At 45.8% G+C, this 17,004-nt stretch overlaps 1 protein-coding gene across 1 annotated transcript; it reads right to left on the bottom strand.

The window, feature by feature from the left end:
* Positions 1-10,234: 10,234 nt before the first annotated feature.
* Positions 10,235-11,539, bottom strand: LOC142434802 (melanoma antigen preferentially expressed in tumors-like). The gene has a single exon (XM_075539397.1). It carries the CDS (start codon positions 11,537-11,539, stop codon positions 10,235-10,237), a length of 1,305 nt encoding a protein of 434 aa, XP_075395512.1.
* Positions 11,540-17,004: the final 5,465 nt, after the last annotated feature.

Raw genomic sequence — 17,004 nt, 5'->3', positions numbered from 1 at the left:
GGCCTTCACCACCTCACTGTGTCCCTTGGCAACGGCTGCCATGAACAAGGGAGGGAAGAACTGTGTGGGCAGCCACTCAAGAGCGGCAATGGCTGAGGCCTCATTCTGCAACACGCCCTGGATGGCCATGTCCTGGAGCCTGGGTGGGTTCCTGCTGCTCATGATGATCAGTCTGCTCCAAGAGGAATCCTCACCTGTGGATGGGAAAACAGGTCTGCTCAGATCTCAAGGAGAGCCACTCTGTGGACCCCGCCATCCGACAATCTTATCATTCTCCCATGTTCGCCTCAGAACCATTTACAAGTAGAGGGCTTTCATGTTAATGATACATATTTCACGCACAGTGGCAGGGACTGAGAAGGCTCAGATTTCATTCCTGACTCTTACCCTTGATAGCCAGTGGCTGACGAATCCAAGCTGGGCAACTCAGATAACAGGCTTCTTCTTCAAAGGACGTTGAGACTGAAAACTCCCAGAGAAGCAGGAGGGATGGCAAGATTCTGTCACAAGTTCCCAAACCTTCAGTTCAGAAGACTGGCCTAGGAGAGAACAAAGATCATTAGCTTTCAGATTGTCCTTTTAAATCATACGACCACCCCCACAAAGACGCTATCTTCACCCTCATGGGTTGATCGCAGTAGGGCTCAGCATGGAATTTTGGCTTTTTGAAATCTGCTCAACCAGGCTGATGCCATCAGAACTGACCAACCCCTGAGAATCCAGCCCCAACCCTGTTGACACAAGCCCTCAGCCATCTCTGTGCACACTGTGAGTGAGAGAACTTGGAAAACTTTGAGAAGCGTGTTAGTAGATTAGAGTGGATTTAGCAATTGTTTCCAGAAAAGGCTGCATCACCAAAATTCTCATATGTGCAGTATAGTTTTTCCTTTGCATTTTCATGTGGGTAGCTCATTTCCCAAAGCAAAACCTTACACCCACTGACTCTCTTCTGACTTCGAGAAACCTTATGGAAGTGAAATGCCTCTTTGGGTTCCTAAGGACTGTCAATCATTGCAAGAGAGCCTGGGCTCATGTATCATCACAGATCAGATTTGAACTGCTGACCTGACGGGGGGCAACCCAAAGCCTAACAAAATATGCCACCGAGATTGCATCCCTCTCAAACACAGTAGGGATTCGTGGACCCCACTGGGTGTCTATGCAGCATTGCTCTCTGGAGAAGAGTGCAGCACGTTCTCTCAGATTTCAAGGGAGATTATGAGAGAAGCGTCACCAACTGGGGGTCTTAAAACCCCCAAGATGATCTGTCTTATTGTTCATTTGTATACAATCCAAATCCAGGACCTCAGCTCATGAATAGGTTTCTCTCCCTGTGTGTTCTGGCCCAGTTCCTTGTCTTCTTGCAAAATGTCTAGGCTTGACTTGCCTAGGGATCACTGAGTCTCTGAACATCAGCCTTAATGAGCTCAGGAGCTTCACCAAGCAGGGGCTGCAGGTCTACAGAGGCACCCAGATCCAAGTCACCTGTCTTGCTGCAGACAGATCCTGCTTCTCTCTGCCAACTTTTCTCCAATCCCTAGCTGGGTGAAAGGTTCTGAATTCACACCTCAGGAATCTCTGCTTATATCAATCTGGTAAAGATTAAGAAAGGATTATGGATTGTTATCCCACACAGAATCCTTCCAACTTGGACCAGCTTCCTAAAGGATCCCATCATAGCAGATCCAATCAAAGATACCACAGTTTAATGTAATAAAGGAAATAAACTGAATCCAGTGTCATTTCATGCTATACCCCCTCATGGCTATACTGTAGAACATGTTACAACTGCTCTCTAGTCCACTCAAGGTTACACATCACAAGCTTGTACTTTTCTTGGCCCTCGTGTGAGACGTCTTCTTAGGAAAACAGAAAAGTTACTCATACACTTTCTGGTCATTGAAACCTTTTGTGGTAAAGCTGAAATAAAGTATCAAAACCTTACTGTCACTGTCCCTGTCCATGAATGGCAGCCACATAGAACAGAGTAAACTGCTCCTACGTGTTTCCAATGCTATAATTCTTAATTAGAACAGAAAGCTCCATGTATCTCCCATATATACAGTACAGGCATCTCTTTTGCAATGAATGCGCATTCCCATTTAACCTCAGTGGGCAGAATGACCTGCTTTGGTTAACGCTGCTGTATGTCTTTCTGGGAGCAGACTGTCATCGGTGTGAACTGCAGAGTCTGGTGGTTTTGAAGCCTCCAACTCTTGATTGATGGAGGAATAAGCCCACACTGGAGCCCAGCTCCCACACTGACATCCTTACATAGCTGCCACGCTACGGAGCACCTCTACCCAGCAAGATGAGAACATAATGGACCATTGCACAAAGACAAGATATTAAGACACATCAAGTCCCTGAATAAGTTCTGAGGTGTGAAGGGGATTGAGGGTGAGCAGGACACCTTAATCTGTTTACCCTTCTTATATGGAGTAGAGGAAACACACCCATATATTCAAAACACAATATCAAATGCACTTACTTCATATAGGCCTCCAGAGGGCAAAGCTAGGAACCCCGTTATCGACCCCTAGTTCCCTCACCACTTCACTCCTCAGAACCACTTAGAGAATTTTCTTCTTACTCCCTTCTTCAGCTCTCAGTTCTGGAGGCTGACAAGGCTCACATTTCATTCTTGGACTCTTACCCGTAATCAAGCAGATCCCGTGGAAGATGAATCCAAGATGGCAGGTCAATGGCAGCCAAATTCTTCAAGTGTGTTGAGACTCACAACGTCCTGAGAACCAGGAAGGATGACACGATTCTGTCCTAAGTCCCCAAACCTTCAGGTCAGAGGAAGGGTCCAGGTCCAGAACAAAGCTACCCGGCTCTCAGAGAGACCTTTTAAATCATGAGGCCACACCCACAAGGTAGCTCTCTTCCCCCTTATTGGCTGTTCACAGTAAGTCTCAGCTTGGAATTGATGGCATTTTATGAAATCCCATCAACAAGGATGATGCCATTGTAAAGAACCAGGCCCTGAGAATCTGGTCGCGGCCTTGTTAATACAAACTCTCAGCCATCACACCTTCCACACTGTTTTTGAGACAACATAGTAAACTTTGAGGAGTGGGTTAGCTGCTGAGAGTGGATTAAGCAATTGGTTGCCGAAAAGCCTCTAGCACCCAGAATCTCACATTTGCCATAGGGTTTTATCCATGTGGATATCCATCCGTGTAATTTATTTCCCAAGGTACAACATTACTTGAATTCTGTGCCTCTTCCAACCTACAGCTAAATATAGGAAAGAATTGAAGTGCCTCTTTAGCTTCCTAATGACTGTCGATCTCTCCAGGAGTAGAGGCCTCATCAAGTCCCTCAGATTGGCTGACAGCTTTGAACCAGTGACTTGGTGGTAAGCACCCCAGTGCATTACCAAACATGCGACCTCAATTGCGTCTCCCTAGAGCACAGTAGGGATTATTAGGTCACACTGGACATGCTTGAAGGATTGACTTTTGGAAAGAGCCCTCTGCATTCTCTTCTCAAGTGCTCTGATGGGAGAAACATCACCAATTAGGGTTCTTAAAACGACCAACGTTAATGGTCCCTCTGTTTAGGTAGCTGGAATCCAAATCTAGGGCATCACCTGCAGGAGAAGACTCTCCCTGTGTGCTCTGGGGTGTCTTCCTTTTCTGTTTGCAACATCTCTGCGCTGGACCTCCCTTGGCGAGCACTGTGTGTTTGGGTCTCAGACTTAACTAGGGCCTAAGAAGTTCGCCAGGCGGGAACCGCAGGTCCGGAGAAGCTCCCTGGTCTAGGTCTCCTTTCTTCTGCTATTCAGTTAAACACTTATCAATAGTACTATCCTGGCTTTCCTCTGGTTGCTCTATGCTTCATATGCTTTGGGCGGCCTCTGGTTTTAATAGTTCCAGGTCTGGGTGTATGAGGTCAGAGGAAGCATGAGGTAGCATTTGATAGCTTTTGTTTTCTGACCCACCCGCTTCTCTCATTCTGTTAACTTTAGAATTAGTCCATTGACCTTGGGTGAGGTTATTGATATGTATATTCCAGAAATTTTGCCTTATGTTTGCACATGTTGTGTGAGAGTGTGTAAGTGTATTGTGTTAAGCTTCCTTGTTTCATGTATAACATTTTTGCGTGGGGTGTGGCTCTCCGTGTGTGTGTGTGTGTGTTGGTGCTTGTGAGGAAATGCTGGCTTCAGACTTGTGTGTGGTTGTCACTGATATTTTTCTCACAGTATATCATTGAGTGCTTTTTGTGGTGGTGGTGTTGTATTTTGATTTCATTTCTTCTTGATTGTGAATTTTATTTCTCCCTCTTATTAGATCAATATGTGTTCCTGGAAACAGAATGATAATCTCATTACAGAGAAAAGTACCAATCACATATGAGGGGAAATACAAGATTTCCCAGACTAGAAGTGCAGTTCTTTGCCCCATGGCTTTGCTGGGTTGGAATGGGCTTGACGGCCAAGAGTGAGGTTGGGGACAGTGACCCATCTTTGTGTTGAGAGATCAGGCTTCGTCCAGCACAATTAGCCTTTGTAATAATCACTTACAACGGAATCCTGTCCGTAGTTCCCTCTACCTTTCCTTTCTCAGAACAGTCGTGATCCTCAGCAGTTTCTCATTAAAAACCCATGGTTCGCTGAGAGATCCCAATTAATTCACTGCAGCACATAGGATTTTAAGGGATTAAGGGTTTTGACGAGGATCCTTAATCATTTCACAGTGATAGAAGCAACACGAACCAGAAATAATTGTCTTATTATGGTGTGTGAAGCCCAAATTCAGGGCATCTACCTGAGGAGAATGCTCTGTCTTCTTTTGGGTGTGGGACCGGTTCCCAGTATACTGATAGCATATGAGAGTGTGAACTGACTGTGAAATCTGACTGTATTTTAGCATCTGGCTTTATCTGGGTCTAGGTAGATCACTGGGAAGGGATTGCCAATCCAGAGTCACACCCCGATCCACACCCCTTTCCTGGCTGCAGACAGCTATGTATTCCATCAGCAGGGTGTGCTGTCCTTGAATCCCATGAGAGATGAAAGTTCTGTTTAGCCACACCTCAGAGAAACTCGCTTCCTTTCTATTTCCTTGGGGTTGTGAAGGGATGAGTGCTTGGATATGCCAGACACAGCTGCCCCATGGAGCTCCTGACCTCCCATCTCCTTTCTTTCTGCAGGGAGATCAGGCTTCTCTCTGTTCACTTCTCTAAAATCACTTGGGAGTTAGAAGGATCAGGATCGACACCTCAAGAAACTCCCCCGACATCCACGTGACATAAATTGAGGAGATGCTAAGGAGTACTATCCCACCCTGATCCTTCTACTAAGGAATGTCTTCACACAGGATTCCATTATAACAGATCCATTCATGGAAGCCACATTATTTCACAAAACAATAACTCAAGCCAAACTCAGGTGCAAAGGCAATGAGGACAGAAAGATATAGGGAACGACAAGCCTCCCCATATCTCTATACCCTGTTTATGCTGAGTAGAGCAACTGAATGCACTCGGATGAACACATCCTGGAATGCATGCGGCTCCTGCAAAACAGAAAGGCTGATGTTCAAACCGTGATCTTCTGGTTTGGATCCCAATAGATAAACCATTGATACAGTGCAGCATCCCATGATGTGCACCACCCTTCCATGGTTTCTGAGGGCGTAATTAGTGCCTGGAGCATGGAACATGTACTTCTCTGTGGAGCACCTGGTGGGAGTACCCTGTAGATCCGTTCCAGGATCCCACGTTGTCTCATAAAAAATAAAATACACCAAACTCAGCGAGATTGCATCTGTTCCACCTCCTTGCCAACCTGCAGGACACATCAAGACGGATCCCTAGTTGCCTCCCGGCTGACTTTGACCGGTTCTCAATCGATGAGTCGCGACCCCTTTAGTGGTTGAACGATCCTTTCACAGGGGTTCCCTAAGACTATTGGAAAACACATATTTCTGAAAGTCTTAGCAACAGAGACACCGCTCCTTTATTCGTCCCCTGGGTTGTCTGTCCACATGCAGATATGCCCACATACTAGTGCCAGGTGTGAAGACAGTTACCCATGCTACACCATGCTTCAAGACCAAATGTCATCTATTTGTAATTAGAAATAAATATTTCACATAGCGTGATTACATATTGTTTTGTGATTAATGGCTATCCTTTAATTATGTTCCATTTGTGAAATGAAATTCCTATGTGTCTGATGTTTACATTATGATTCATACAGTAGCAAAATTACCATTATGATGTAGTAAGAAACATTATTTTATGGTTGGACGTCATCCCAGTAGAAGGAACTGTATTATATGATCGCGACATTTGGAAGGTTGAGAACCCGTGCTATGCATCATAGGCTCCCGGGCTTATTGTTATCACTCCATGCCCCCTTCGCAGGAACACAGAAAGAATATGCACACTCTTGCTGACAACTGAAAGCTTATTTCCCGTAGCTTATGATGCAGGTTAAAGTATCACAAAATCTTTCTCCCATTATACAAGGAATAATTGCAAACTCTGTAAGGATTCAACAAACATAAATTCATTCTTTCCTACTATCCCTTGGTAGAAAGATAAACTTAGGGGACTGCCTGCAGGTCAGTGGTTCTCAACCTTCTTGATGCCATGACCCTTTAATAGAGTTCCTCGTGTTGTGGTGACACCAACCATCAAATTATTTTCATTGTTACTTCCTAAATGTAATCCGCTACTGTTCTGCATCATAATGTGAATATCTGATAGTCGGGATGTATTTTCATTGTTACAAATTGAACACAATGAAGCAGAGTGATTAATCACAAACAATATGTAATTATGTACTGTGAAATATTTACGTTTTCCGATGGTCTGAGGCCACCCTGTGAAAGGATTGTTTGACCCCCACAGGGGTCGCGCCCCACAGGTTGAGAACCGCTTCTGTAGGGGATGACATTATCTGTCTGTTGGCATTGGGGCAAAGTCTTTGTCACGATTCCACATTTGGTGTCCTGACATTTCACCTTCTGCTCCCTCAGAATATGTGTTGAGTCCAAAATATTTCCAGAGAGTCTGAGACTTCTCACATGAACAATCCAGTCCAAATAACAAGCAAACGAGTTCAGGCTGAACTGTTGCAGCTGCAAAACACCACCACACCGTGCACACAGTCTTGTTGCACCAGTTTGAAGAAATCCTCAAAAAGAGCAAGTTAAGGCCAAGCGTCAATAGACTCTGGCTGCCTCCAAACACAGAGACTGTGTGCATCGTGACCAATGAAGGATAGCGATGAGAAGAAGGGGCATTCCAAAACACTTCGTCATTGCACAGTTACGTTGGAGAAAAAAGTTTGGGAACACAACAAGGAAATAGTGGATGATTTCTAATCGTCACAGGTGTGCCAAAAGGACAAGCATATGTGTCTTGAAAGAAATGTGACCCGATTGCTGCTTACAGGCCTAGATGATGGGGCTCCAATTGACATACATTGGACCTGTTTTGGGGAGAGATCAGTCCCTGGAGAAGGACAGAGAGACTAAAGAAGTCCCTTGACGTGATGGAATGAAGGGGTGACTGCATCATTGGCCTCAAACTTACAAACAGTCATGAGGATGGAAACGCAGTGTGCAGGCTTTCCTTCTGTCACTCATAGGGTCCCAGTGCATCGGAGGTGACTCAATGACACAGAACAACAGCAACGTTGCAATCACTGATTTCACACTGTTCTCTGTGAGATAACGGGGCTGTGCACATCCCTCCACGGTGATCAGAGGGCAGGCATGGGAGCTTTAACCCACCTGTGATCAGCGCAAATGGGCTGTGTGATTCCGCTGTCAGCTCTAGTCTACAACAAAGCAGGTGTGCACAACTGAAACTGCGATGCGATTCCATCATTTAGCACAGGGCTATATTATTTACAACTACTGGATTGAACGGAAGGTGTGGAATGTCAATGGGCACTGACTTAGATGCTTGCTTGTTGGGACATAAAACTTTAAGACCCCTGACATTGTTCTTTTGAGACCCAGGCACCCATGAGTTCCTTCCTTATACTTTGCTATTGCACTTATATCTTCAGAGATCTCTTCTCTTGAGGGTGTGGAGCATCAAGCAGGAAGTTGTCCTGAGAGCTGATTGTTCTTTCACTGGGGTGAGAATGAAGTGCAAACTCACTCACCACTCATGTATCTAAAATTTATATATGTCTCTGATTCACCTTAGAAAAATCATTGTCACTTTATGTCAGGGAACGTTATCAATCACCCTGCTGGGCATCACTTCCATTACCCTAAAGACATTGCTGTCTTAGAGAGACTATATTCGGCATCGTAGAAATGTCCCTTTGAGTCTCCAAGGAATCTACAGCCTAGCTATATTTGATTGTATATATATGGTAATGCATACATATAGATAGAGTGTTAGATAGATAGATAGATAGATAGATAGATAGATAGATAGATAGATAGATAGATAGAAAATTTTATTGGGAGAACTCTTATGCCTCTTATAAGAATCCATACATCAATTGTATCAAGCACTTTTGTACATGTGTCGCCGCCACCGTTTTCAAAACATTGTATCAGACTTGAGCGCCTGCTATCAGCTCCTCTTTTTTCCCAACTTTTCCCCTATCTCCAACCCTCGTGGGTCCATGATAAATTTAAAATTATTATTATTTTCAAATCTTACACTGTCTGCTCTCTCCCTTCACCCATTTTTCACTTGTTCACCTCCCACAGGGGTGAGGTGGGTTATACATCCATCCTTGTGATCGGCTGCCACTCTCCTTCACTTCTGCCCACACCTCACCCCTACCCTAAGGGTATCGCTAGTCCCATGATTGTTCCTAAAGTTTTATCTGTCCAGGGTTCATTGTGCTGAGAGCTCTCATCTGTCCCAGTGCCTTCCTGGAAATAGTCAATCCCATATTTCCATGTGGGAGAAAATTGTGGTTTTGAACTGTCATCTTTCTGGATAACAGCCCAACACATAAGTTGTTACACCATTAGGGCTCTAAAATATATACAATTACATCACTACCAAACTACAGAAAATCCTATCCCATCCAAGCAGACAGAGAGAAAGCCCCACCACAAGTAGTTGAGATAAGGACAAAAGACAAGAGAGACAGCTGCTGCAGGAACCATGAGTGCAGAAAGATACAGGGGTGATGAGCTCCGACGTCCTTATACCCTGTTGATGTTGAGTACAGCAACCAAGTGCACTCTGACGACTGCACCCTGTATGCACTCAGCCCATGCAACATAGGAAGACATATGTTCAAGCTCTGAACTCCTGGTTTGCATATCGATACAAACACTGGCAACAGCCCACCCTGTCCATCATAGGCAGTCATCCGTCTCTGATATCTGAGGTCATCAATGTTGTTTGAAGCAGATAAATTCGTCCTTCCCTGTGGAGCACCTGGTGGGATTATTCTATAGATCTTGTGCTTATCTGCCCAGTACTTTCTTCAAAGCCCCACCTGGGATAAGGTGCTATGCAACGATGCAATAGGGTTCCCCAAATGACATCAGGAAATAACTGAAGTATCCCCTAGGAGCATTACTGAAACCAGGCGTCCTGGTACTTGGGAAGTTTGCCAAAGCCCAGCTTTGAACGGGATAATATTGGAGGAGATAAAGAGGGAGACCAGTACCCCCAAATGTGGATGCCCATTTCTGCTCAGTGTGCAACCTCAAACCTTGTCATGAATAATTAATGTTCAGTAAACCTGAAAGAGAAATCAATGCCACAATGAATGGCTTTACGGAGAGATGTTTATTTGAACGCATTGTACAGAAATTTACAGGTGTCTTTGAACAATGGGTTTCAGTTGGTTGGAAGGAAAGGGGCTGGTCTCTTCTCGACAAGGGAGGTTCCTGAATTTCTTGGAGAGTTTGCTAGGTCGTGGAATCCAGGTTGCACTGAATCGAGAAGGAGGCCAAGGCCAGACCTTCAATTCCAAAAACATGGTGCCGTCCTGCCATCCTTTATTGAGGGGGGTCAGCATCCAGTCTGCTGGAATCTTTCTTTCAATGCCTTCTACAAGTCAGGTGTGAAGCAAGTGAGGGTGGACTTGGGTGAGGGTGATATCTGATGCATCCTGAAATCTTCACATCTGAAGGCGACTTTATCACAGAGAAGATTCGTGATCCTCGTGTACCTCAAGAAGAAATCACTTAGGCATAGGGAACATGAACGCTTTACATATGGGGTAAGGCACCCACAGCTGGACGTTTTGGATTGACAAGATAGCATGAAGGAGATGATGGAATCAGCTGTCCATTTGGATGAGGATGGCATGCAATGATCTGTTAGTACCTCTGTGGTTACAGAATTCCACAGAATTGACCCCGTTGGGCATCAGGATCACCATCAAATTATCCATGACAGGGAGGAGAGCTTCCAAGTCCAGCTTTCCTTGGGGGCCCACGTAGCAATGCAGTGGGACAGGGAGCTCCAAGAACTTGCACAAAGGGGGGGTGTGCTGCAGCAGCTCCTGCAGAACATCCCAGGACACGGGGTTTCCACATAACATCAAGGTGACCAGCTGGGAGCAGCGGCCCAGTGCATTCTGCAAGGCCCTGAGGTCAGGGTCTTGGATCCCACAGCCAGCTAAGTTCAGGTGCATAAGGGTGGTGGAGACAATCTCTAGCAGACCCGGAAGGAATGCATAACTTGATCTAGGCCTGAATACACCACAAAATACCAGGGTCCTTAGGCGGCTGGTACAGGGGCATAAAGACAGGTAAGTCAAGTCCTCATCCAAAAGCACACAATCAGTCAGGCTGAGGGTCAGCAAGGGAGATGGCAAGCGTGTGAGCAGCCGGATGAGGCAGCCCCTGGGCAGGCAGGCAGAGTCCAGGAAGAGGTGCTGGAGCTGATGCAGATTGAGGAGCTGAGAGGTGAATTGGGCAAGGAGTTGCTCCATGTTGCAGTCTTTGCCGAAGTCCTTGCAACCCAAGATGACTCCAGAGAGAAAGAGGGTCTGCAGTTGACCCATCTGCGCCAAGTAAGGAGCAAACCAGTTGAGGCTGTGCAGGTCCCATTTGCCATGAATTTCCACCTCGTGGACACAGTCCAGCTGCACCATCTTCAGGATTTCCCCAAGAATGTGAAGTTGTGGGAGAGGTCCAAGAAACGCCACCTTCCTGCAGCACAACGTTGGCAGGGCCTTCTTCTGCTTGACCCTTTCAATCAGGAAGGTGAGCAGTACATCTGAGGTAGCTTCCTCAAACCACAGGTCTGTGAGCATCTCCACGGAGGTCAGGGGCTGGTGCTTCCCTCCTGATCTGGAATGGGGTCCTTTTTCCATCTGAATTCTGCGGGGTGTGTCTTCAGGCTCTTCTGATGACATCACAGAGTCAGTAGATGGGGCTCCAGCCCATTCATTCCAGAAGTTGGTGCCAGTGTGCAGCTGTAAATCCAACACTTTCAGTTTGCATCTCCTGTGCTGAGCATTCTGGGCACGCAGGATGTCAAGGCCATCGAGTGCAGCCTTTAAGATGAGCCCTCGAAACACACAATCCTCCAACAGAGCCCCAAGTGGGAGCTTTGTGAAGGGCCAGTAGTGCACCATGGCCTTCACCACCTCACTGTGTCCCTTGGCAACGGCTGCCATGAACAAGGGAGGGAAGAACTGTGTGGGCAGCCACTCAAGAGCGGCAATGGCTGAGGCCTCATTCTGCAACACGCCCTGGATGGCCATGTCCTGGAGCCTGGGTGGGTTCCTGCTGCTCATGATGATCAGTCTGCTCCAAGAGGAATCCTCACCTGTGGATGGGAAAACAGGTCTGCTCAGATCTCAAGGAGAGCCACTCTGTGGACCCCGCCATCCGACAATCTTATCATTCTCCCATGTTCGCCTCAGAACCATTTACAAGTAGAGGGCTTTCATGTTAATGATACATATTTCACGCACAGTGGCAGGGACTGAGAAGACTCAGATTTCATCCCTGACTCTTACCCTTGAGAGACAGTGGCTGACGAATCCAAGCTGGGCAACTCAGATGACAGGCTTCTTCTTCAAAAGACGTTGAGACTGACAACTCCCAGAGAAGCAGGAGGGATGGCAAGATTCTGTCTCAAGTTCCCAAACCTTCAGGTCAGAAGACTGGCTTAGGAGAGAACAAAGATCATTAGCTTTCAGAGAGTCCTTTTAAATCATAGGACCACCCCCCACAAAGACGCTATCTTCACCCTCATGGGTTGATCGCAGTAGGGCTCAGCATGGAATTTTGGCTTTTTGAAATCTGCTCAACAAGGTTGATGCCATCAGAACTGACCAACCCCTGAGAATCCATCCCCAGCCCTGTTGACACAAGCCCTCAGCCATCTCTGTGCACACTGTGCGTAGGGGAACATGGAAATCTTTGAGAAGTGTGTTAGTAGATTAGAGTGGATTTAGCAATTGTTTCCAGGAAAGGTTGTATCACCAATATTCTCATATGTGCAGTATCGTTTTTCCTTTGCATTTTCATGTGGGTAGCTCATTTCCCAAAGCAAAACCTTACACCCACTGACTCTCTTCTGACTTTGAGAAACCTTATGGAAGCGAAATGCCTCTTTGGGTTCCTAAGGACTGGCAATCATTGCAAGAGAGCCTGGACTCATCCATCATCACCGATCAGATTTGAGCTGCTGATCTGACGGTGAGCAACCCAAAGCCCAGCAAAATATGCCACCGAGATTGCATCCCTCTCGAACACAGTAGGGATTCGTGGACCCCACTGGGTGTCTATGCAGCATTGCTCTCTGGAGAAGAGTCCAGCACGTTCTCTTAGATTTCAAGGGAGATTATGAGAGTAGCGTCACCAACTGGGGGTCTTAAAACCCCCAAGATGAGCTGTCTTATTGTTCATTTGTATACAATCCGAATCCAGGACCTCAGCTCATGGATAGGTTTCTCTCCCTGTGTGTTCTGGCCCAGTTCCTTGTCTTCTTGCAAAATGTCTAGGCTTGACTTGCCTAGGGATCACTGCGTCTCTGAACATCAGCCTTAAGGAGCTCAGAAGCTTCACCAAGCAGGGGCTGCAGGTCTACAGAGGCACCCAGATCCAAGTCACCTGTCTTGCTGCAGACAGATCCTGCTTCTCTCTGCCAACTTTTCTCCAATCCCTAGCTGGATCAAAGGTTCTGAATTCACACCTCAGGAACCTCTGCTTATATCAATCTGGTAAAGATTAAGAAAGGATTAAGGATTGCTATCCTACACACAATCTTTTGACCCTGGACCAGCTTCCTACAGGATTCCATCATATCAGATCCTTTTAAAGATAACACAGTTTAACATAATAAAGGAAAGAAACTGAATCCAGTGTCATTTCATGCTATACCCCCTCATGGCTATACTGTAGAACAGGTTACAACTGCTCTCTAGTCCACTCAAGGTTACATATCACAAACTTGTACATTTCTTAGCCGTCGTGTGAGCCCTCTCCTTAGGGAAACAGTAAACTTACTCATACACTTGCTGGTCATTGAAACCTTATGTGGTAAAGCTGCAATAAAGTATCAAAACCTTACTGTCACTGTCCCTGTCCATGAATGGCAACCACATAGAACAGAGTAAACTGCTCCTATGTGTTTCCATGCTGTAATTCTGAATGGGAGCAGAAAGCCTCATGTATCTCCCAAAATAAAGTACAGGCATCACTTTTGCAATGAATGTGCATACCCATTTAACCTCAGTGGGAAGAATGACCTACTTTGTTTAACGCTGCTGTGTGTCTTTATGGGAGCACACTGTCTTCGGTGTGAACTGCAGAGTCTGGTGGTTTTGAAGCCTCCAACCCTTGATTGATGGAGGAATAAGCCCACACTGGAGCCCAACTCCCAAACTGACATCCTTACATACCTGCCACACTACGGAGCATATGGACCCAGCAAGTTGATACACATAATGGACCATTGCACAAAGACAAGATATTAAGACACATCAAGTCCCTGAATAGATTCTGAGGTGTGAAGGGGATTGATGGTGAGCAGGACACCTTAATCTGTTTACCCTGCTTATATGGAGTAGAGGAAACACATCCATATGTTCAAAACACAATATAGAAACACTCACTTCACGCAGGTCTCCAAGAGGGCCAAGATGGGTATGCCGTGTACAAACGCCTAGTTCCCTCCCGACTTCATTCCACAGAACCATTTAGAGAATTTTCTGCTTACTCCCTATTTCAACTTTCAGTTCCAGAGGCTGGCAAAGATCACATTTCAGTCTTGGACTCTTACCGGTAATCAAGCAGATACAGTGGATGATGAATCCAAGATGGAAGGTCCAATGGCAGCCTTCTTCCTCAAGTGTGTTGAGACTGACAACTTCCAGAGAAGCAGGAACGATGAAACGATTCTCTCCCAAGTCCCCAAACCTTCAGGTTAGTGGAAGGGTCCAGGTCCAGGACAAAGCTACAGAGTTCTCATGGAGACCTTTTAAATCATGAGGCCACACCCACAGGTAGCTCTCCTCCCCCTCATTGGCTGTTCACAGTAAGTCTCAGCTTGGAATTGATGGCATTTTATGAAATCCCATCAACAAGGATGATGCCATCGTAAAGAACCAATACCTTAGAATCAAGACCTGGCCCTGTTGACAGAAACTCCGAGCATCACACCTTCCCCACTGAGATTGAGACAACATAGAAAACTGTGAGGAGTGGGTTATCTGCTGAGAGTGGATTAAGCAATAGGTTACCGACATGGCTCTAGAGCCCAGAATCTCACATGTGTGACAGGGTTTTGTCCTTATGGATATTCATCTATGTAATTAATTTCCCAAGGCACAACATTACTTGAATTCTGTGCGTCTTCCAACTAGGAGTCAACTATGGGAAAGAATTGAAGTGCCTCTTTAGCTTCCTAATGACTGCCGATCTCTCCAGGAGTAGAGGCCTCATCAAGTCCCTCAGATTGACTGAGAGCTTTGAACCAGTGACTTGGTGGTAAGCACCCCAGTGGATTACCAAACATGCGACCTCAATTGCGTGTCCCTAGAGCACATTAGGGTTTATTAGATCACACTGTCCCTGCATCAAGGATTGACTTTTGGAAAGAGCCCTCTGCATTCTCTTCTCAAGTGCTCTGATGGGAGAAACATCACCAATTAGGGTTCTTAAAACGACCAACGTTAATGGTCCCTCTGTTTACGTAGCTGGAATCCAAATCTAGGGCATCACCTGCAGGAGAAGACTCTCCCTGTGTGCTCTGGGGTGTCTTCCTTTTCTGTTTGCAACATCTCTGCGCTGGACCTCCCTTGGCGAGCACTGTGTGTTTGGGTCTCAGACTTAACTAGGGCCTAAGAAGTTCGCCAGGCGGGAACCGCACGTCCAGAGAAGCTCCCTGGTCTAGGTCTCCTTTCTTCTGCTATTCAGTTAAACACTTATCAATAGTACTATCCCGGCTTTCCTCTGGTTGCTCTATGCTTCATATGCTTTGGGCGGCCTCTGGTTTTAATAGTTCCAGGTCTGGCTGTATGAGGTCAGAGGAAGCATGAGGTAGCATTTGATAGCTTTTGTTTTCTGACCCACCCGCTTCTCTCATTCTGTTAACTTTAGAATTAGTCCATTGACCTTGGGTGAGGTTATTGATATGTATATTCCAGAAATAATGACTTATGTTTGCACGTGTTGTGTGAGAGTGTGTAACTGTATTGTGTTACGCTTCTTTGTTCTTCATGTATGACATTTTTGCGTGGGGTGTGGCTCTCCATGTGTGTGTTGGTGCTTGTTAGGAAATTCTGACTTCATACTTGTGTGTGGTTGTCACTGATATTTTTCTCACAGTATATCATGTTGTGCTTTTTGTAGTGGTGGTGTTGTATTTTGATTTCATTTCTTCTTGATTGTGAATTTTATTTCTCCCTCTTATTAGATCAATATGTGTTCCAGGAAACAGAATGATAATCTCATTACAGAGAAAAGTACCCATCACATATGAGGGGAAATACAAGAATTCCCATACTAGAAGTGCAGTTCTGTGCCCCATGGCTTTGCTGGGTTGGAATGGGTTTGATGGCCAAGAGTGAGGTTGGGGACAGTGACCCATCTTTGTGTTGAGAGATCAGGCTTCGTCCATCACAATTAGCCTTTGTAATAATCACTTACAACGGAATCCTGTCCGTAGTCCCCTCTACCTTTCCTTTCTCAGAACAGTCGTGATCCTCAGCAGTTTCTCATTAAAAACCCATGGTTCGCTGAGAGATCCCAATTAGTTCACTGCAGCACATAGGATTTTAAGGGATTAAGGGTTTTGATGAGGATCCTTAATCATTTCACAGTGATAGAAGCAACACCAACCAGAAGTAATTGTCTTATTATGGTGTGTGAAGCCCAAATTCAGGGCATCTACCTGAGGAGAATGCTCTGTCTTCTTTTGGGTGTAGGACCGGTTCTCAGTATACTTATAGCATATGAGAGTGTGAACTGACTGTGAAATCTGACTGTATTTTAGCATCTGGCTTTACCTGGGCCTAGGTAGATCACTGGGAAGGGATTGCCAATCCAGAGTCACACCCCTATCCACACCCCTTTCCTGGCTGCAGACAGCTATGTATTCTATCAGCAGGGTGTTCTGTCCTTGAATCCCATGAGAGATGAAAGTTCTGTTTAGCCACACCTCAGAGAAACTCGCTTCCTTTCTATTTCCTTGGGGTTGTGAAGGGATGAGTGCTTGGATATGCCAGACACAGCTGCCCCATGCAGCTCCTGACCTCCCCATCTCCTTTCTTTCTGCAGGGAGATCAGGCTTCTCTCTGTTCACTTCTCTAAAATCACTTGGGAGTTAGAAGGATCAGGATCGACACCTCAAGAAACTCCCCCGACATCCACGTGACATAAATTGAGGAGATGCTAAGGAGTACTATCCCACCCTGATCCTTCTACTAAGGAATGTCTTCACACAGGATTCCATTATAACAGATCCATTCATGGAAGCCACATTATTTCACAAAACAATAACTCAAGCCAAACTCAGGTGCAAAGGCAATGAGGACAGAAAGATATAGGGAACGACAAGTCTCCCCGTGTCTCTATACCCTTTTATGCT

Source organism: Tenrec ecaudatus, chromosome X (assembly GCF_050624435.1).
Source record: "Tenrec ecaudatus isolate mTenEca1 chromosome X, mTenEca1.hap1, whole genome shotgun sequence".
NCBI lineage: Eukaryota > Metazoa > Chordata > Mammalia > Afrosoricida > Tenrecidae > Tenrec > Tenrec ecaudatus.
Note: the sequence above shows the minus strand (reverse complement) of the source record. Positions and strands in the feature narration are given on the sequence as shown.

Bases quoted from the DNA above. Each gene is read 5' to 3' on its own strand.
- LOC142434802 (XM_075539397.1), bottom strand. From the start codon at position 11,539: ATGGTGCACTACTGGCCCTTCACAAAGCTCCCACTTGGGGCTCTGTTG.